This window comes from Setaria viridis, chromosome 9, assembly GCF_005286985.2.
Source record: "Setaria viridis chromosome 9, Setaria_viridis_v4.0, whole genome shotgun sequence".
Taxonomy (NCBI): Eukaryota; Viridiplantae; Streptophyta; class Magnoliopsida; order Poales; family Poaceae; genus Setaria; species Setaria viridis.
In genome coordinates this window covers 46,731,757-46,752,446 of record NC_048271.2, presented here as the reverse complement: position 1 = coordinate 46,752,446, position 20,690 = coordinate 46,731,757, and the positions used below count along the sequence as shown (strand labels likewise).

The 20,690-nt window shown below is 46.8% G+C and overlaps 3 protein-coding genes across 5 annotated transcripts; 1 reads left to right on the top strand and 2 right to left on the bottom strand.

Annotated features, from left to right (window-relative positions):
* Positions 1 to 124: 124 nt before the first annotated feature.
* LOC117835397 (probable inactive receptor-like protein kinase At3g56050) lies at positions 125 to 3,064 on the bottom strand. 2 transcript variants are annotated; one of them, XM_034714758.2, is made up of 6 exons: positions 2,772 to 3,064; positions 2,632 to 2,686; positions 1,540 to 2,021; positions 1,264 to 1,454; positions 1,050 to 1,182; positions 125 to 915 (listed from the first exon to the last, which is right to left on the bottom strand). In XM_034714758.2, the coding sequence occupies exons 1-6, from the start codon at positions 2,848 to 2,850 to the stop codon at positions 332 to 334; spliced, it is 1,524 nt and encodes a 507-aa protein (XP_034570649.1). In that variant the 5' UTR covers positions 2,851 to 3,064; the 3' UTR covers positions 125 to 331. The 2 variants fall into 2 exon arrangements, with proteins under 2 accessions (XP_034570649.1, XP_034570648.1); XM_034714757.2 differs by having other exon boundaries at positions 1,540 to 2,030; positions 2,772 to 3,063.
* Positions 3,065 to 5,590: 2,526 nt separating this feature from the next.
* Positions 5,591 to 11,860, bottom strand: LOC117837769 (ubiquitin-activating enzyme E1 3). Of its 2 annotated transcripts, none has more exons than XM_034717528.2 (7): positions 11,704 to 11,860; positions 11,278 to 11,563; positions 10,378 to 10,595; positions 8,723 to 9,520; positions 7,778 to 8,646; positions 7,154 to 7,586; positions 5,591 to 6,519 (listed from the first exon to the last, which is right to left on the bottom strand). In XM_034717528.2, exons 2-7 carry the CDS (start codon positions 11,453 to 11,455, stop codon positions 5,923 to 5,925), a joined length of 3,093 nt encoding a protein of 1,030 aa, XP_034573419.1. In that variant the 5' UTR covers positions 11,456 to 11,563; positions 11,704 to 11,860; the 3' UTR covers positions 5,591 to 5,922. The 2 variants fall into 2 exon arrangements, with proteins under 2 accessions (XP_034573419.1, XP_034573418.1); XM_034717527.1 differs by having other exon boundaries at positions 11,696 to 11,853.
* A 2,196-nt stretch (positions 11,861 to 14,056) lies between these two features.
* LOC117840862 (NADH dehydrogenase [ubiquinone] 1 alpha subcomplex subunit 8-B) lies at positions 14,057 to 17,648 on the top strand. The gene is made up of 2 exons (XM_034721396.2): positions 14,057 to 14,413; positions 17,245 to 17,648. Exons 1-2 carry the CDS (start codon positions 14,217 to 14,219, stop codon positions 17,378 to 17,380), a joined length of 333 nt encoding a protein of 110 aa, XP_034577287.1. The 5' UTR covers positions 14,057 to 14,216; the 3' UTR covers positions 17,381 to 17,648.
* Positions 17,649 to 20,690: the final 3,042 nt, after the last annotated feature.

Genomic DNA, 20,690 nt, shown 5'->3' with positions numbered 1-20,690 from the left:
TAAATTTAGCGTTAGCAATTTTCAGTCCTGAATGTTGGAATAGGAATTACAGGGAATTGGCATCTTCAGTCTCAGAAGACTGTCAGTAGAACAGGTCAACTCTGGTATGAATTGCCTGAAAATCTAAAAACAAACCACGCGCCCTTTTCTATTTCTCAAGTTGGCTGTAATGCCTGTTACATTGTTAATCTTCTTTACATGTACAATACCACTCCCTATGCAATTTTGCACACAGAACAAATTCTCAACCACCCTCTACCTAATCAAGTCCACGAAACAAGATTAGCAGCAACCAACAGATTAAAGAATATCATCTGGCTGGCCGCCAACTTCAGGTCTCAGAAGACATGATCTCAAGCTCCGCCCACCACAGCGGCGACACCTTCGGAGTCGCTCCGTCAGGCCCCAACGCAGTGATCTCTCTCATCCGAGCTGCAACCTCTGCCATCCGTGGTCTCTTCTTTGGATCTGGATCAATGCAGGACCTTACAACCTCGCAAAGCGCACGCGCAGCGTCTTCGGGGAAGGAACCCATGCTGGGGTCAATCAGCTCCTCAAGACGCATCTGGCCGTCGAAGTAGCGTGAAGCCCAGTGTTCAAGTGGCCCATCCACCTCAGAATGGGGAGCTCGTCCGGTCAATATTTCCAGCAGCACTATGCCATACCAGCGCACAACACTCTCCAGGTCCGATGATGATGTGAGGTTGTCGTTGGTTGAATTATGTCCCTTTGCATCATTCCAAAATTCAAGATCTGAGACTTTTGCAGCAAAGTCATCCGTAAGGTATATCGTAGTAGAGTCGAAATTCCTAGGCACAACTGGTGTTTTCAGCTGATGCATGTGCTCAAGACAGTAAGCAATGCCCATGGATATCCTGAGCCGTGCCATCCAGTCAAGCTTCTCTGCTTCCCTGACTGCAATGCAATCACGATGACAATGTCAAACGTTGACACATTATAATATTTTTCTCAATCATGCAGACTGAAGAGAACAGATTTTTGACAGAAGGAATTGATAGATTCATGACAAAAATTAACAATGCACTTACTGTGGAGATGCTCAAAAAGTGTCCCATTTGGAGCATATTCAAATACCATCACTCTGGTAAATGGATGCTCTTCCTCGCAGTAGCCAAGCAAATTCATAAAATTCTTGTGGCTTACTTTGGACAAACTTGTGATCTGAAACATTTATCATTTGAATCAAATAAAAAGTGAAGCAAAGTGACACTTATACAGACTCGATAAACTGTAAAATGCTACCTTCTTCCTGTACTGTGATTCATTTTCTTTCGACCAATCCTTAGCAGATGTTACCAAGCTTGAGGCCACTGCAATTTCAACTCCACTGGACAAGGTCCCCTTGTACAGCATGCAGCTAGAGGTAGAACCAATTATATTGCTGAAATCCTCACATGCTGTTTCCAGCTCTGACCGTTGCAATGAAGGTACACCTAGAAATATGATTACATTATTATGATGTAAAATTATAATAGTTCCCCAGATATGGTATGTACATAGGTAGGGGAACAAACATACCAGTTACAAAGGCTTTCTGCAATTGACCACTGAGACCTGTCGCCCATGGCCTCACAGTTCCCATTTTCTTAGCTCGGAAGCAGAGAACACTGGCTGCTGATACCAGAATGAAAACAGCAATCCCTGCTGCAACCAAACCATAGGTTGTCCAGGAATGTTTATGCGAAGAATGAACTGGAGTTTCAACTGAACGATCGTGTTCGTCCGGCTTAGTTGTAGGCCTAGACCTGTCCAAATGTGGAGGGGCTGCAGTTGGATGATGGTGTGAAGGAGATTGGCGTGGCATGGATCCTGAAGCATGTGGTGATGTAGAAGGTGAGCTTTCTGGTGGGGATATGAATGGTGACGGTGATGGAGCAGACGTTGGTGCTGCTGCTGGCGTTGGAGCTCTTTTACGAGATCTGCTCTTGTGTGAGAAAGTCCTTGCATGTGGGAGATGAAATAGGCTATCTTCGTTTCCATCTCCAATCTGCAACAGCCTTCTGGAATTCCTAGAGAAAGAATAGTCAAATTTACCCTGATCATTGATTCTGTTTTAAATTGAAAATAATAGACCCGATTCTTGTTTTTTGACCTAGCTATCCATCACTCTGTGACTTAACTCCAGAGCTTTCTAAAATGAATAAATGTGCCTCAAAATAATGCTTACTGATGCATGCATACTAGAAAAATTTGCCACTAGTTCAGTACAAAGAAAGCCACGAGCAAATTCTGTTTTTCAAACAAAGAGAAAAAGATTCAACAACTCCAATTCTTACAAGAAATTAAAGTCACCACTACACACACCACAATAAAAACTGCTCGTACATACTAACGCATGGTTAACACCAATTAGTCCAGTGCCCTGTACAAGCGCACATGATGATGGCCATCTTAAAGGGCAAAAAAAAAAAAAACAAATTCACAACTTTTTGCCATTTACCAGCCATGTATGAAAACAGGCTAATGCTAAAAGCATCCATGCCTCTAATCTTCAACTCCAATCCCCCTAAAGCTACATATTCTGGAATCTGGATGTCAGAAAAATGATGGCACCCATTTCTAGCAAGCCATAAAGTGAAGATCTAATTCCAAGAATCTGAGCACGCTCACCTAGGACTAACGGAAGCTCCATTGCTCTCCGGGCCAACTCCGAGGCCTCCAATCCCTGCAGCAAACCAACAAGGCGAACACCATAAACCCAAATGCACACCCACCAGCTACTCTGACAAATCGAAAATCCAAAAAGAAACCTGCACTCCCGAGCGGAGAAGAAGCGGCGAGCAAGAAGAACACTTGGAGCAGCAGCCTCGGTGACCGCCGCCGCTCCATTACTTGCACACTGAACCGCAGCACGAGCCGTGACGAGAAGCCCGGTGGCACGGATTGGAGGGAACCCGAGGACGCGAGGCTGAGGCGGTGGTCACGGGAGGAGAGGAGGGGGTGCGCGTTTGGGAGGGAACGCGCAGTCGGTTGGGCGAAGGCCTGAAAGGGCGGTGGAGGCGGCAAAAGTAGCCAGCCGGAGGTGGTGGAGGCGAGAGGGAAAGGAGGCAGCACGAAGGCGACCACACAACTAAGGGGGGCTCTTTCGGAATTCTTTTTATTTTTTAGAAAAGAAAATGTTTGTGGTTGTTGGTGTAATCATTTCGTACTTATGAAATCCTAGGTTAATTTAGGGAGAAATTTTAAAATAATTGGAATAGCTAGCTAATCATTTCATAACGACATGTCTCCACCTTGTGTCTTGAAATTTTGACATCCATGGATTATTGGAACGGTTGTTGTATGTTTGACACACATAGGAGTATATAATATCCCCATCTTAATGGCAGCATTCTAGATTTCTTTCCCCCCTCAATTTCAATAGGAAAATGGGATTGTCACAATGTTATTTTACATCTTATTATTGCATCCTAGTGGCATGGGTATCCCTAGTTTCATGCTATTGTGTTGTTGATCCCTAATTATCAAGTGTCATGACACTGAATCAAACACACGCCCTAAAAGACTAGAGTTGTAGCGTGGCAAGGTTAACATCTAACCCTATGCCTTGGTAGCCTATCTGCGGTGCACCCTTGACCCTTCCGAGGTCTGCTCCAAGTAGCTGCGCCTCTGCCAAGGTGCCTGTCCAGAATTAGAGGCGTCACGTGAAGCAAGGCACGGGACGCCGCTGTCGCCATAAACCCTCCCCCTGATCGCAGACGAGGCCGACGCCTCAACCAGTTGACCGCGACGGGCAAACCGCACCAGCCGCAGCGCCGCATCCGACGGAAAAAGAACCCTCGATTCACCGAGGACCCACGTGACACGATAAGCTAGCTGCTAGCGAGCACATACCGTAGCAGCCAGCTAGTATCCTCGGGCGCTCATCGATCAGTTCGCGGTCAATGGCGATCCCAAACGGTGAAACGGGCAGAGGCGTGGACTAAACAAAGGTAGGTGACATCGTTATCCTGATCCCCAAGTGAATCGGGCGCTCATCACGTTGTCCCCGACCGTTGCCGATCAAGCATCGGCCGGCCTCGGCCAAGCGACGAGGATATACACAAACGTCTACTTGGGCGCAGGATTACAATAGGGCTGGTGGCTTCCCGTGCCCGGCGGCGGCGGCGACCAGATTCCCGTGCGGCCGTGCACAGCACAGGTGGTGGCGAGGTGCCGGGTCGTTTCGACCTGACGCTGGCGCGTGGCCTTTCGCCAGGGAGGGATCGAGGCCGTGCGGCGACAGGAAAGTGACGGTGGAGGGTGCGGCGACGGGGACGCGCGGCCGTGCGACAGCGACGGGCACGGGAGGGGAAGGGAAGCCCTCGCGCGCGCTGGCCGAGCGATCTGGTTGGTCTCGGTCAGGGTCGGTCGTCGGTGGCTTCTTGGTGACCCGCATCTTCCTGGGAGGAGTTCAGTTTCAGTTGCCTCCCCGCCTCGGATGATTAGCGCCGGCCAGCTGGAAATTGGGGGCGGTTCCGTTTCGTTCATGATTAGGAGCTGAGTTATAGATAGATAGATGTTCTTGTCAGGTTAGGTGGGTAGCCCTGACGGCCTGCTGTCGCGCACCGTTGTGAGTAACCGGTGTACGACACGACACTGGGCTGGCCTATGACGAGGGAGTAAACGCGAGAACGAATCTGAGACCCTGCAGGGCTGCAGGAACCAGGAAGTCGTGAGGCGCATTTCAGTTGCTGCTGTGACGAGCGCTCGCTGGGCACCCAAGACCAAGAGGCTACCCAAGACGTTGGTCGATTTGTTTATTGTTCAGGCATTGCCTGTACGATCGACGGGCAGATTCGGGAGGCAACGATCTGCGGCGCTTAAGATATTGCTGCCGGTGACGGGCGTTTGTTTGGTGGTTACCCGCTACCACGTCCTGGCCATTACCTTGTTTCTTTCCGCGGCAGAACTACGCTGGTGGGCGGTGGCCACTTGCCGCTCGGCTAGTGGAGCGGAACGCGGCGGCGGCCGGCGGCAGGACCGCATGAAGAAGGCGTCGGGAACAGCCTTCATCACCCGGTGACTTGGAGTGTAAAACACGGGCCATCCATTAGGAACTCGTGATGGGGAGGAGGGATGGGCCGTGGTGCTCCGAGTGGTGATGAAGTGAGGCGCAAGCCGGAGCGGGGTCGGTTGCGCGTGCGCTAGCTCCTGATCTCCCACGAGGCATGTGCCGGAGGGCGGAGGCAATCCGATGACGCTGGGGGTGAACCTGCCGGCCACGGGCCACCTCCGCCGCCCAGCCTGCCGATGCGGGAAACGCGTGGAATGAGCTGAAGCTGAACAACTGAAACCCCAGTGAGCACGGGGCATCGTGCAGCTTACTTCACCGCTCCTCGGTCCGCACCGACACGCCTGCTGGCCAGCACTCTCTCAAGACCCCAATTGTGACTTGAGCGGTCACGGTTGCTGAATCAAAGCGCCCTTTGCTGGTCCCTCCTCCTTATACTCATCCAGCAAGGCGCACGGAAAAGTGAAAACTAACAGACTGAAATCGACGCGCATTATTAGGCATGCAAGTGATTGCGGTGAGGTGCGGAGTACATGACATCTGGGAATCACGTAGTGAAATGGCCAGAGATGCAAGTAAAGACCCGGAACTCCGGTGAACATCCTCTTGAGTCCTTTAACCAAAACCTGCTTTGTGGACTAGCAGCAGCAATGGGAAATCCATCCACCAAATTATCCAAAAGATCGCATTGCACACCTGCAAATAGTTGGCGTGCAACAGCGGGGCCCAAGCCCCCGTACAGAGCTGTAAGGAGATGCACCGCCAGCAAGCAACTCCAGCAGTGATCACTCCGCTACCGATCCCTAAAGAGCGCGACACTATATAAACAGAGTTTACGAACGCACTCAAAATCGCTTTTCACATGGACCTTTTTCACAAGCATCATCTATTTCCACGCAGCAACCTATCTATCGGAAGTAAATGGAGATAAGAGGAATGTCGATGTCCTTCCCTTTGTCATCCTCACAAGCAACGACGACATCCAGATGCTTCCTGTATTCTGGGACGTCAACCTTTGCCACCTCCTTGGCAACATCCGCAATCTTCCTGCTCAATCGATCCTTGTGCCTTGGGAACATTGTGTTGTACAGCAACGATGTGCCGCAGGAGACACTGTAAGCGCTCAGGCCCTTGTCACTTAACCACTTCAGTAGCTCTGCAACTGTGATGTCACCCTTGATAGACCATCGATCCCATACGGTCCACCTCATACCTTTATGCTTGATCACAGTGGGTGGAAGAGGTTCAGATTTGGTGAGCATCGGTAGCGCCAGGTTAGAAAATGTATTGTGGTAGTCTTCGACTGGGTGCCCACCGGCCAGAACCTTGTAAAGCTCAAGGCACACAAGTCCTGTGGCCATGGCTGTTGAAGTTGCAATAGCCGGGATGATCCTTCCAGCAATAAACTTCGCCTTCAGCCTGTCGACCTCTTGGATGCCGTAGTTCCTTGCGCGCATATTTGCGAGGCCAGCAATCAAGTCCATGTGGAAATTTGTATCATCATCCTGTAACAGGAACGGAACATGTATAAGCAGAATTAAGATACCAAAACAATCAACTGCTAAAGTTTTAATTACTTTTGTTTTCATACAGCTATATATCTTAAGCATTTATCCTATATTGGATTTTAAGTTTCAACGGGAATGCCCATATATACAATAATGTGGCTTTTCAAGACTTAAGCTTTAACAGAATTGGCAGCACACAATTTTTCTCAGTTGTATCATGAAAAGGAAACAGAAACAAATATGGAAGATTTAAGTGACCGAAGAACACGCTGTCAAGATCTCTCAGAGCTCTCATTTTCTCAAAGAACTGCTAACTGACCTTTTTCTCTCTGGCAGTGTGGTGGCAGGTTATGAAGGAATACTACTAGCAAGGAGTCACAAAACTGATATGCTATTAACTTTTGTAATCCAGTCACAGAAGAAAAGTAATGTGACCCCACAGCAGAATCTTTGTTAATCTTTAGTTCTTATCAGGTCAGAACTTACTTATTGACTCATATTTTAAACAATATGCAGGTGCTTCCAAATTGAAAATGTTTGCAAATGAGTTTGTTCTTCAACAGCAGGGGAAAAGGCTAAAACATAGGGTTTTAACCTTAAAACGGCAGAAAGAAGCTTTTGAAAGGCTAACCTTCTCAAAATGAATAGGTTTCAATCGGAATCCTGGAGGTAGTTTCTTGGCAGATGCTTCCAACTTGGCTAAAAGGTCTTCAATAACAGCGGCATCATCAACTGAGGCACTGGAGATGTTATTGGCCTTTTCATCTGTCTCAATCTTAACCCCACTCTTTGGCTTAAATTCAGGTACGTAAACTTTACTGATTGCATCGATCAGATTAGTAGTGCTCTTTGCCCAGTCAGGTACAGTGATTCCAAAAGACACTGCTCTCAATATGGAAGCGGCCATTATAAACTGAACATGTGATAAATCCGTAGTTGAAAATTCCAGCGGGCGAGGGAAACGCTTTGGAGCAGACCAGAAAGGGGCTCCTGTGCTAGTGGCGGCATCTTCAGGAAATGTGAATGTTAGCTGCTTCACACGATTAGAGAAGTAATCTTCAAATCTGGGGAAAAAGAAGGATATTAGATGGCACCTAAAATGAGCACCCTTCCTAGTAGTCCTATAGGTTTAGATGATACATTCAACAAAATTAGTTAAACTTTGAATAAGGAAAGATGGCATGACATAGACCAAGAGAAACAAAGAATGGTTGAATTCACAAAATAACAAACAAACTGGGGAGATAAATCATACTTCAGTCTTGCCCAGGTTATGCAATCTTCAAATCTTTCACAGCGCTCCTTCTCAAGGCATTCACGTACACGCTCAAGCAATTCTCTGGCCTGAGCATCACCAGCCTTTTTCATGGCAGCAGCATATTGCGTAGGATTAGACAGAAAAGAGTTGACTTCATTTGGAGTTTTATCTAGCAGACCCTCAAATTCTGAGCGAGCCCATGTCACACAATGGTCAATATTGTGCGGAAATGAATGGACTGTGCACATGGGTGCCTGCTTCTCAGGAGGGTCTTGTGAAGCCCCATAATTTTCAGTAAGGTGAGGAATTACCATTTGTGTATTACATTTAGTACCCAACGTTCCAGATTCCAAGAGTGGTTTCTGGAAGTATAAGCATCTCATGTCCATGTACATCCTAGCATTAACATTATCAAGTGCATTGATGACAACATCAAGGCCCTCCCAGAATGCATCATGGAACACATGCTCGGTCTCTGGACAAGCACGATTCTGGAGAGCATCAATGTGAAGGCAGGAATTGATAGCACTAGCTGCTGTAGCTGCAACTGTAGATTTAGCCTGTCCAATATTCCAATCACGAAACAGAAATTGGCTGCTCAAGTTACTTTTCTCAATGACATCATCATCTGTTATAGTTAGTTTCCCTTTACGGCTGCAAGATACTCCCATTAAAGCCAGGTTCTTCAAGAATTCGCATCCAAGAGCACCAGATCCCACAACAAAGACATTGGCATCTCGCAGCTTTTTTTGAAGCCTAGAGCCAAAAACAGAAATCTGAGCATCATAGCGGCTATTCAATGGCTTCAAGTCTTTAGGGTCCAATTGATGGGTTGGCAGAGATTCAACCGAATCCAAGTAGAAGAACTGACAAAGATAACTTTCTTGTCAGATAACAACAGAATAGAGAAGCATAGAATATCTTGTAATCCATAACAGTTACCTGGTACAGTGGCTGAAATTTTCCAGAACATGCCTTCACAACTTCTTGACCAACAATTCCACCAAAAATAGCAGCCATTGGGTTCAGGACAGCTCTAGAACCACTTGCAAAAAGCCGCAGCAACTTCTCATCAAGCTTACCTTCAATCTTGTAATCAATTGTGGCTTCATTGAAAGAAGCAGTGAACTCCACAATCCTTTGGCCATCCTGGGCACAACCAACAGCAGGGAAACGTCCAAACTCTTTCCTAAATTTATCCAAAGCTAGGAATGCAAAATGAAGCAGAGGTGGGCGGTCAAACTTCAAACAATCACTCAGAGGGAAATTGCCAGGTTCTCTAATAGAATCTCTCAAACTCTTAAATTCTACAACCATTTGTTCTTTCACCTGCATAACAATTCCACCTTTTGTATAGATGCCAAAGTTATTTGTATCCTCCTCGATGCAGAACGAATATGGTCTTGAACGTATTATCTTCCTTGGCTTCCCATCATTCAGTTCAATCATTCCCTGGACCTCTGAGAAAACAACAAGATCACCTTCCTGGAAATCAAGGCGCTCATCATCAATACAGTACACCGTTGCAGGATTGTCATTGCTGATTGATGCAATTATGCCAGTATGCGGATCTTCACCATCAAAATCATGAACAGCGAACTCAGGCCCAAAGTCACAAAAGACACTACCAAAAAGACCACGGACTTCTGTTTTGATAAAGGAAATTGGGGGCTGGTGGCTGCGACAATAATCATCGAATTGAAACGCCTTGTCCAGACTAATGTCAGTGAAAACAGCCACCTGAAAATCAGAAAGTGTAAGTATGATAACTGTATGATGACTTCACAGAGTTACGTTGACGATTTGTGATACAAGACTTGAACACTGCAGCAATACATTCAGTGATGCTACCAAACATGTCATTATCATTAAATAGATTGTATTGGAGGGAAACTTTATCACTTTAATCTGAACATATAGGCTTAAGTCATATGATGTTACTAATCGGAGGTTGCGATTTTGGTGTCACTTAAAGATTTCCAAATTTATTGACTGTGGAAAGTTATCAAGATGCTATCAGGCCCACAGAGCAAGATATCAATATACAAGGTTGGTTAAGGGGTTCTGCAGTAGAATAACCAACCAACTTCTTTCACAAAGTAGGCTTAAGTCATGGATGCATCTGATAGCATGGAAGCACATCTGTGGTATAAGCAAACCCTACACAAACTTGCACTTGGCAAAGAGATAACATACAGATTTGCACTAATTCAATTTAACTCCAGGTTTCAGTAATTTTTATTTCAAGCAAATAAATTCAACTAGGCCCCACAAAAGGAAATCATTTGGCACTATGAGCACGATGACACTCGGATACAAAAGAAAAAATTACTCATAATCATAGGATCAGATACTGTAATCAAATAGAGAATATGAGCAGAAACATTAAAGATCATCATATCAAAGGCCAGGATGGATTAGCCTGTTACTACCAACACCAGGAATTAACCTGAACACATTTATAACGTCATACACTTCAAAAAGGGATCTCAAATAAAATAGTTTCTCAACCATGATTATGCTACCTATCACTGGATAGGAATGAAGACAACATAACAAGAAGTAACAAATTTTAACACAGTGGAGAACTAGCAGACCTGGAACTTTGAAAGGTGCTCGGTGGTCAATTCTTCTGTTAAAGCAGATATATCGACAGCATTGTTAAGTTCTTGAAGCTTTGCAGCACAAGCAACAGCCCTGTTCTTCCCAATGTCATCCTCAGATAGAAAGAAATTGCCCGATAGGTCCCACATTTCCACATTTCCCGCATCATGTAGGGTGACAGACTTAACACCAGCCAGAGCAAGATTCTTTGCTGTTGAAAGGTTATTAATTCCAAAGATCATTTGTCCAGATAACATATATACTAATAAATCATAGTTTGATTAGCAATTATACCATACCGATAAGACAAGAAGGCATGGTAGCATTAGAATTTGACATGATAAAATAAATAGCTGTCTCTTAAATAATTACAAATTACTGGCTCAAACAGGAAAAAAAATCCTTATGCCCCTGTGCTGACAGGAGATAGAGGGGGTGATCTAAATCATAACAACTTGAGGGGTGAAAGAAATACACACATGAGAGGCGGTGAGTTTGGCTACTCACTACTCATACATGTATCTTATAATGAAGAGAACCTTTACATGTCTCTGCCACAAAATAACGCAAATATGTACATAATTAGCAGAAAAATGGTCACAACTTGAACGGAGCAGAAATGAATAAGGGCATAAGACCGCCAGTCTGTTTGCGTGTGCATGCCAATTATATGCAAGTATTCAAAGTGTATTTCACAATTAAGCAAATGAGCCTCTACACATACTGCATTGCCTAGAAACATGGGGACACCAAAATATCACAGGTTGCAAACAACATGTAAAAACATGAGAGCAGCTAGAATGCTAGATAGACAGGAATTTTTTTGCGGGAGCACCAATATTAGAACAGGAAACTAATAAACGTACGAATCAGAAATTAGAAGGGGCACGCACCGATCTCAGCTCCAAGCCCGTTCAGACCGGAGATGAGCACGTTGGACGCGAACAGCCGCCGCATCGTCTCCCTCCCGTACACGGCAAGCTGCCTGCTGTGCAGGTCCTCATCGATCTCCGCCACCCCGCTCATATTGCCGCTCCCCCCGCCGCCGCCCGCCTCCTCCCCGGCCACCATCGCCCCTGCCCCAACAGCCGATTCCCCTGCCCAGCCTTCTTCACGACCCCGTCGCTGCTGTCCTCAACTCCCTCCGCTCTCTTCGTCGGAAGCATATAGTGAAAACTCCTGCACCGCGCAACAACAAAGACATCAACGGCGAATCAAATGCCCAAAACCCCCACCCCAAAACCCCAGGAATGGTGATCGGGGAACACGGATCGAATCATCGGAACGAATCGAGTCGACGAGGGAGCTTACGGCTTTACCGGTGGGGGCGATCGGAGCGGCGGCTAGGGTTCGCGCGGCGGTCGCGGCCTCGAGGCTCGAGGGCGGCGGGTCGCCTCTTCCTTCGGCTTGGAGGCTAAGCTGATGAGATGGAGGTACTTATACAACAGTGGCGGGCGGCGGAGGGGGGTGGCGACGCCGTGACGGTGGATGCCGGTGGCGTGGTTGAGCTGGCGAGATGGAGGGATTCGAGCGATCCTGGCCGTTCATTGTTGAGAGTGACGGATGTGAATTCTGTAGATTGTCTCGACGGACGGTCGCTTTTGGGCAACGATGTGTGGACAGGTCCGCCGGAGGCATCACGCATTCACGCTGCTGAGCTGGACGGGTGAAATGCCGGATTTTTAGAGGGTTTGCCGCCAAAATTTGGTAGCCAACCAAATAGTAACTTTGCATGCCAATATTTTGGCATCAAACCAATCAGGCTCTTCCTTTGTGTTTCTCTCTAAGCATGCTTTTGGTTCATAGGATAGCTTAGGATGGAGCCATTGGAAATTCGATCCTATAACAGCATTTGGATGGATGCAAAGGATATAAGTGTATCCCAGAACATGAATATACTTTGAAGATTTGGGACGAATCCGTTCAGTTCCATCACTCTCTAGCCAAACACACGCTAATAAGATGTGCTGAGCTGGAAGGATGCAAAGATGTAAAATCGCATTGTAACTACATTTGACATATGAGTTTGGAAAGAACTTTATACTAAAGGAGAAGAATTTTATAGTTTATATCCATAATTTTACTAATGGTTGACAAGGTAACAATGCCATGGCTAGTTACCGTATCTAGTGATAAGGTACAGTTAGAGATCAAGTTTTATTGATAGTGGATTTTTACGTGGTCCATCTCCTAAAAATTTATGGAGAAAAAACACTCCTAATTAAGTCATGTTCCGATAGCATAGATGTGAGTGTTTTCTCAACCTCTAAAGATACCTAATGCCGATACTTAAAACTGGTGAGGCACGCTCCATTTTTCCCCTTCACAACATTTACTGCCATAATACAAGATTATTGTTGAATACTTGCCCACAATTTTAATTCTTATGCCCCCTGCATTGAAAGCTAGAGGGAAAAGAAACTCTGTTGCCACTAGCTTGTGAGCTTTTTGCCCAATTTTGATGTTGTCCTGCGAAACTAGTAACCCTAGTCCGCAAACCTAAAGTACATTATCTATAAAATTCGAGATAGGTTTTGATTTTTAACACTCACTGTGTTTCCTACCACATTCACTGTGAAACATGTAGAAATAATAGTTGCAACATCGATGCTTAACTAGTGCAACATATGTCGAGCGTCCGATTTTTTTAAGATTTCAGACGCATTACCGTTTTTAAAAAGCTAAAGTAACATGGTTTTCTTTTTTATAGAAACGTGTAAATTTTATTAACCACAGAGTACAGCACAGTTGAGTCACTGGCCCTAAAATTTTCATCTTAAATGGTTGGCTCGGTCGTAGAAAAAACACAACAAGCAGAAGATGTAACAAAAACTATGCTGAATTTTCCATTACCCGACCAGGGGCGCATTGTTAGGAGGGGCTCATATCTGATTTCCACGATCCAGATAAGAGTAGTAACTTTAAGGCTCATTAGGCTCATAATAGAAAATTAACTCAACAATTAGATTCAACATTTTTTAAAACTTAAATCAACGTCTACAAGGAGTGCATTCAACATTTTGTAAAATATTGATCAACATTTTGAAAAAAATATCACGTTCAACATTTCTTGCTACCTAGTTTAACATTTTGAAAGATTGAATTTAATATTTTTCTAAACCTAATTCAACATTTCAAACCATCATTTTTAACTGCTTCTTCTTCCTCGTGGCGGTGGGAGACTGGGAGCTCCGGTGGCGGCGCGCGGGCCAGCGCGCCAAGGGCGGCGGTGGGCGCGGCCGGCAGCGCGCCGGGGGCAGCGGCCACGGCCAACGGCGCGCGAGGCCGGGCCGCCAAGGGGCGTCGGTACATGCACCGGCGGCGCGTAGGTCCGGCGGAGAACGAGGGTGGCGCGGGGACGCTCGGCCCCGGCGGCCGGCGGCGTCGAGGTCGGGGTCGGGGGCGGCGGCGGCACAGGAGGAGTTAGGGTTGGAGGAAGGGCGCGAGGTGCATCCGACGGACCATATTATGCGCACGAATCCCAAAAAAACAATGGAAGTTGGGTAAGAAAAAACTTTCCGGAAGCTGTGTAGGTTCCCCGTTGTCAGAAGGCCAAACCCGACGTACACATAAACCCTACAAAATGAGCCCACATAAAGCCCAATAGTTTCACACTCTGAAGCCCACGAAGGCACGAACGACGCAGAGAGTGGCAGAGACTCTCCCCTCCGGCCCCCTCACCAGTCACCACTTCGCCGGTTCGCCCTCCTCTCCATCTCCTCCCCCTTCCCCCTTCTCGTCTGGGTCTGCCGTCTGCCCGTCCCGCTGCCCCCACCTCCTCCCCCAGATCTCCAAGGCCAGGAGCCCCCGGGACCCTCCCGCGCCCGTAGCGATGTCGGCGAGCAGCACGCCCGTGGACGCATCGGGGGAGCCGATCCCGACGTCGTCGGTGCTGATGGCGGCGTCCAAGCACATCGCGGTCCGGTGCCGCCCGGAGAACGTCGCCTTCCTCAACTGCAAGAAGAATGACCCCAACCCCGATAAGTGCCTCGAGAAGGGGCGCCAGGTCACGCGCTGCGTCCTCAGCCTGTGAGTTCGCTTGCCAAGTTCTCTTTCTATCCTCCCTGCTTGCGCTCCGTCCGATCCCACTCCTGCCCGATTACGATTGGAATCCGGGCTCGTAAAATGTTGCTTCCATCGTGCTGTTCGTTACGGTTCAATTTGTTAGCGAAGGTGCGCTCGATGCGGTTAATTTTTGTGCCCGATTTTGTTAGTTTGTAGTGAGCGAGAGGCTCTGGGTTTGTGATGTTTATTAGTGGGCGCTATCAGATACAAGTTGGTGATTGTCAGGCTTATCAATAAGGCTGTACTGAGCTGGGGATGTATCAGTAGCTGCATTTCCCAGTTATTCACTGTCAGATTATGCACAGTATATCAGTGATGTTGCAGGTGAACAGCTAATTGGCAATGGGTATGTGGTAGCTGAGTGTGTGCTCTTGGTTATCAGGGTACCCAGCAGTTGAGTGATCATGCAATCTTCTGCTGAGGTTGTGATAACCAGTAGTATTTCCTGAGAAACATGTGAAGAAACTTCGCATCTTAAGCAAATATGCTATGCAGAGCTATGAGACTTTTTTGTAGCAGCCAATGGACATAGAAAATTATGAATTATGATCGCATGATACAATGCTAGAGTCATGGTTGTGCGATTACATTGGTGGGGATAAATTGGTGAGGTGGCATAGATTAGGCAGTGCACTATTAAACCGGTGATTTTGCAATTGTTAGATAGCTCATTTTGGCTTTAGAGTCATACATAAAAAATGAACAAATGGTTCCATACCTTTATTTCTTGGTTAGTTTTTTTTTTTCAAACAAGAATCCTCCTTTGCAACCAATAAATTACTGTGATCTCCTTAGTTGATAGGAAATCTTCACTCGCATGATACCTGTTTAAGTATTTAGTTTTAACTTATCTGCATTTTTGTTGGTTCTGATTTGTATCATTTATGTGTATCGGATTGTTCTGGGATAGGGTGATAGGTATTGATTCTGCTATGCTCATTTTCTTCAACAAAATTGCATGAACCATATGGTCTGTGTCCTTTTTCCTTTCATTTAGTGACCATCAACTTATTAATTCTAATCGTATGGATCCTAGGGACAAAACAGTGATTCGTGAAGTCCCAAACATAGCCAAGATTGATAAAGCTGCCTCTAACATAACTAATAGAGAATGTAAGTGATGGTACAATGCTTAAGTTCATACATAGTCTTCACAACTGAAATACAGATACTTGCTATCTGTCATAGCCTCATAGGTTATCTTGCAGTGGTTAGTTCAGTGTTACCCCAAACTGGAAATGTGGGTAGCGAGAACCTACTGCTGCAAGTTGTGTCACAACACGTTCTCTTCTACTAGTAGGCTGGGAACTACCCTACTTTGTAAATCTTCCATTTAACTGCTTTGTATTTTGCTCTTGAGTAAGCTGACTAAAAGTAACCAGTTAGTGTCATAACATTTTCTGTTTGCAGCTAAGACCACATTTCTCCCCATTTGCTGATGTGGGTTGCATGTGTTAAAGTTTGATCCACCCTCTAGTCTTATGCAATTAGAATGTTCTGTTGAGGCCAGAGGATCATCATGCGTGTGTGGCATATCCATAAATTGATCAACTGAATTTACTCGTCATATCCTCAAAGTAGTGGTGAAAAAAATACATGTAATGCCAGCAAGTGATTCAGGGAAGCAAAGGAGTAACGAAATTTACTTGATTATGACATTGCGTTGAAGGAGTGGAGATGCTGGTAACACTACTTCAACACTAGTGCTAACATGCATGGTCGCATCTCCCAAGATGTTAGGACATGTTCTTCACAAGTATCCAGTAGTAAAACTATAACACGATGTGCAATGGAGGAATTGTTGGTTTTTGCCCAACTTTATACCTTTTTTCTCTACACTGTGTTGGCGGTGAAAACAAATGAGTTAAGTATCCAATAGAGTTTCATTCAGCCTTGTCACACATGATTTTAAAATAAAAGAATTAGTGACGTCAACCTGGTTTGAAATTTACTCGTTATGTTTATTTTACCTGTCAAAATGAGTCCATTATAGTTTGGCAAATTTGTCGAGTAGAAGACTGAAGTTGTTGAATTGGTGATGCCATACTTCCATTGCACGTGCCTTTTTTTAGGGGCTTCTTGAGCATTGTGGTCAGGGAGTTAATTATATAGTTTACATAGGACAGAGTTAGAACAGGAAAGTACATTGTCTGTGTTGACATTGTGGCTTGTATTATTTGAGATCTACCATATCCTGGGGGCATATGGCATTCTTTGAAGCTTGAAAAGATTCATGATATGCACTGAATAAGTACATGCCTACAATATGACAACTGACACCCATTGAGGCTGACCAATGGGTCCTGGATTCACATGTCAGTATGTGCTTTTGCTATTTCTTATTTAGTAATTGGTAGCATATAAGCCTGTCTTTTTACCCAAGAAGCCACCCAGGAAGTTTTTTTGTTTAATCTGGGAGGTGGTTAGGATTTAGGCGAGGAAGATCCATTCAGCGGTAGTGCATCCTTTTTCCCCCCCTGCAATTCCGAAATCGGAGGTTATGTTCCTTTTTGCTCCTATTTTGTGCTTCTCATATGAATGCAGACCGGTGTCCAATGTTTTAGCTGTCTTTTTTTAGTGGAGTTACTTGTATGATCCTATGCTTCATTATCAGCCCTGTTTATTTGAACAATGTGGTTTCCATTAAGCTTATAACTCTTTGTTAAGTTGCATTTGTCCCTAGGTTGTAGCACCCTGCATTTCTTGTTTAACATGGTTTTCTTGAGCAATTTCTATTAAGCTTATCACTTTGGTACTTCTTGTACCGTTTTGACTGACCGTTGTTTCATTCACAGGTTGAAAGAACTTCACCAGAAGTGTCCCAAGGAGATGGACGCTTATGCTGGTTGCATGTATTACTACACCAATGAATTCGACTTTTGTCGTAAGGAGCAGCAAGCTTTTGAGGAGGCCTGCCCCATATCCGAGTAGATCATTCAGAATTTACTTCCAGTGATCTTCGCGAATAAGGAGAAAAGCCAACAAACCGAGTTCATGATCTCCCATGTTTGTTGTCCTTATGGAATTTTTACTGGTGGATGAATAGCACGCCCTGGAGCTATTCACCCCGCTTGTCTCGCTCTCAATATTTTTCAAACTTGAATCGATTCAGCCCATCAGTCGTAGGCTCTAAAATGATGATGATGGTTTCACTTGTTGTGATTCACAAATTACATTTGGCGGACTTGCCGTTATTTTCTGCCCGAGTGTGTTAACCTGATAATATGATCTTGGAAAAAGTCCATTTTACTTCCCTCATCTATCCACTTTGTTCACCTAATCCCCTGAACAAAATTTAGACTCACTTTACCCCTAATTAGATTTCATTTGGTCCAATCTATCCCCAATTAGATTTCTCTTTTTTTTCTCCGTGCATGAGTTAAAATTTTGAGTTCAAATTTTATGAGCGGATACAAAACATGATGCCTTATGTTAAAAATTTATACTAAGATTTTTTCAAGGTTATTTTCATAGGTTAGGAATATTTAGTATGAAATTTATCTTAGCTGTACGAAAAGTAATCATGAAAAATTGCTAATGTATTTTTCTAACATAGAGTACCATGTTGTAAGTCATGAAATTAAAATTCAACTCGTACGCAAAGAAACAAGAAAAGAGGAATATAATTAGGGGTAGATTGGACCTAATGAAATAGTTGAGGGGAGTAAATGAATCTAAATTTTGCTTTGGGGGTTAAATGAACAAAATAAATAGGTAAATAGGTGAGAGGAGTAAAATGAACTTTTCCTATGGTCTCTCTCACAGCTATGTACTGCACCCCACATCACACTGCATCAGATCTGAATGGTCTGTGCCGAGTATCATTCTCTCTTTGTCAGAGTGCAGGCGATAGGCGCTGCAGCCGGCGACCTGCCGTTTTGTAGCAGGTGATTGATTGCTTTCTGCTGCCAACGCACGGGCGCAGGCATGGGCTATTGGGCTCCGAGAGAGAAGGCGTCACTGCGTTTCAGGCTTTCAGCGAGGGCTGCGTGAGGATATGATGGCTGCAGAAGATTATATGATTCGAAGGTACTGACTGGTGCGTCCATGCGGTTGAACTTTATTACTCACTGGCATTTCTGTAGGTTCCACAATTGTAGCCTGAGTCCATCATCATAGAACCTGCCTGCCCATTAATTCGATATATGCATGTAAATGGCCAAATTAGATATTTGGGTGCGGTGATTTCGTATGAAGAGGCAGAATAGTCGATTTCATCCCTTGACTTTTGCTACAGGCTCAAATTCGTTTCCATGCCAGAGCTGAGCTTTAGGGATGTAAGCAGGCGCAGGTTTGCCTGCCAACCTGCTAGGCCCTCCTGCAAAAATAGTTTTCGTGGGCTCTGCAGAACACCTGCATTTTGCATTGCGGGGACAAGCAGGCGAACCTGCAAAGCCGAGCGGGCTCAAGTGGACGAACCTGCAAGGCCTGCGAACAGCCTGCAGAACCTGCCTTGCCCGCATCACGCTCACACCCCTAGCCTGGCGCCGCCCGCCGCCCCTCCAGCCGCGCCGCCGCTGCACCATACTAGCCGTCCTCGAGCCCTTGCACTGCACCCCGCGGCCAATCTACCTCCAGCCAAATCCCTTCAATTCCCAGCCATGTCTGCTCCGGCCGAGCCCTCCCCTCGACGAGTCGCGCCGCCGCCGCCCGACAATCCCGACTGAATCAAGGCCGTCGCATGCGGCCCTGAACTCAAGCTGCAACCCATCCAGCGGGAGGCAAGCGCAGAAAATCGGAGAAGCGAGAAGACACGCAGGTGCATGGCGAGGAGGCGAGGAGAACGCGGAGGGAGGAGGCGAGGTCACCGCCGTGCATCCACTTTACCGCCGGCGTTGCCACCTCGTCCCGGGCCGACGCCTAGGGCGTGTGCACGCGTTGCCGCCGCCCTGCTGCTAGCTCTGCGCGTCTGCGCTAGAGACCGCCGCGCCGCCTGCTCAGCTGTTTTGAACTCAATTTTCCTAACAGGCGGGCTCCGGCAGGCTGCTTGTTTTCCTCCCGCAAAGCCCAGCAGGATTTTGCCGCATGAGAAACAGGTGCAGGCGGGGCTCTGCAGGAATAATCAAGTTACTTAGCAGGTTGATGCGGGTAGCCTGCAGGCGTCTGCTGGCGGGCCCGCTTGCATCCTTAGCTGAGCTGAAGTTCCAGAACCGCGTCTGCTCTCTGCATCGACCCCAGGCTTCCTGTTCAAAAACGAGCCGGGCCGGAGAGGCGGAGAGCCGGAGGCAACCGTCCGGGCTTCGTGTGGGCAGAGGAGCAGAGCGCGTCCCCCTGCTCCGCGCCGCGTGTGAGCGTGTCGGGCCCACCGGCCGCGCCCTGCCGTGCTGCAACGGACGGCCTGGATGGATGCGAGAGGCAGCGCCAGCGCCGCGCGGGCACCGTTCGTTTCGGCCGATCGCACCTGGGCGCCAACGGTCGCCGCTGCTGTGCCTGCGAGTCGCCTCGTCGACCTCTCGTCGCTGCCGTGAAACCACGGCGGTTCCCTCAGCCAGCGATTCTCTGCTCTCTTCACAAATCACACTCCTCCCCGTCAGATCGACATGGATTTGTCAGTTACCGTGTCTACTCTACCCCAAGTGTGCGCACAGATCTACTCACCCTCACCGTATTCGGCTGGCTGTTGATCGTTGGGTGCACGGCGGTAGACGAAAATAATTAGGGGGGGGGGGGGGGGGGGGGGGGGGGGGCGGGGGCGACACAATCATTCTCCATTGTTTTCTGGCAACCAAACACACGTCGCTCAAGGATTGGGATCCCCCAAATGGAGGGCAAGGGATAAGAGAGAAGAAGCATCCGATCTGATGCGCGTCATCAAGGTTGACAGAGTCGTAGGTGGCCACTGTTCCACGAAAACGAGGCGCCATGGCCGGCCATGGAAGTACATGGCGTGATCACAGGCAGGCAGACACGGAGTAGAAGAAGCGGGGAGATGTGGACGAGGGGTGGGGCGGCTCACTCAATTCTGACCCGAATTTCGCCGCATCGCAATCTTTGAGCAGGTCAGAGAGAGAATCTCCAACAGATCTTGACCTGTCGCAGAGACCAGCCACGGTAGATCCAACCTTGTTATATGCTGCTCGCAATGCGCATCCAAAATTCCAAACACTGCTGTTCTTCGTGGCTCTTGATAAGACTACTGTGCAGGTGGTTGCGGAGTATAGGGCAAAACATTGTCCTTCATCCCCCTAGATCCTGCAATTAAAACACTCACGCCCTTTCATTTTCACGTCACTTTCTGCGG

Excerpts from the sequence above, each read along its gene's own strand:
- LOC117835397 (XM_034714757.2), bottom strand. The coding sequence starts at position 2,850 with ATGGAGCGGCGGCGGTCACCGAGGCTGCTGCTCCAAGTGTTCTTCTTG. Across the intron at positions 2,687-2,771 it reads TTCTCCGCTCGGGAGTGCAG|GGATTGGAGGCCTCGGAGTT; the intron begins GTTTCTTTTTGG and ends GGTTTGCTGCAG. Across the intron at positions 916-1,049 it reads ACTTTTTGAGCATCTCCACA|TCAGGGAAGCAGAGAAGCTT; the intron begins GTAAGTGCATTG and ends ATTGCATTGCAG.
- LOC117837769 (XM_034717528.2), bottom strand. The coding sequence starts at position 11,455 with ATGGTGGCCGGGGAGGAGGCGGGCGGCGGCGGGGGGAGCGGCAATATG. Across the intron at positions 8,647-8,722 it reads AATTTCAGCCACTGTACCAG|TTCTTCTACTTGGATTCGGT; the intron begins GTAACTGTTATG and ends TATCTTTGTCAG. Across the intron at positions 6,520-7,153 it reads AACCTATTCATTTTGAGAAG|GATGATGATACAAATTTCCA; the intron begins GTTAGCCTTTCA and ends TTCCTGTTACAG.
- LOC117840862 (XM_034721396.2), top strand. The coding sequence starts at position 14,217 with ATGTCGGCGAGCAGCACGCCCGTGGACGCATCGGGGGAGCCGATCCCG. Across the intron at positions 14,414-17,244 it reads ACGCGCTGCGTCCTCAGCCT|GTTGAAAGAACTTCACCAGA; the intron begins GTGAGTTCGCTT and ends TTTCATTCACAG.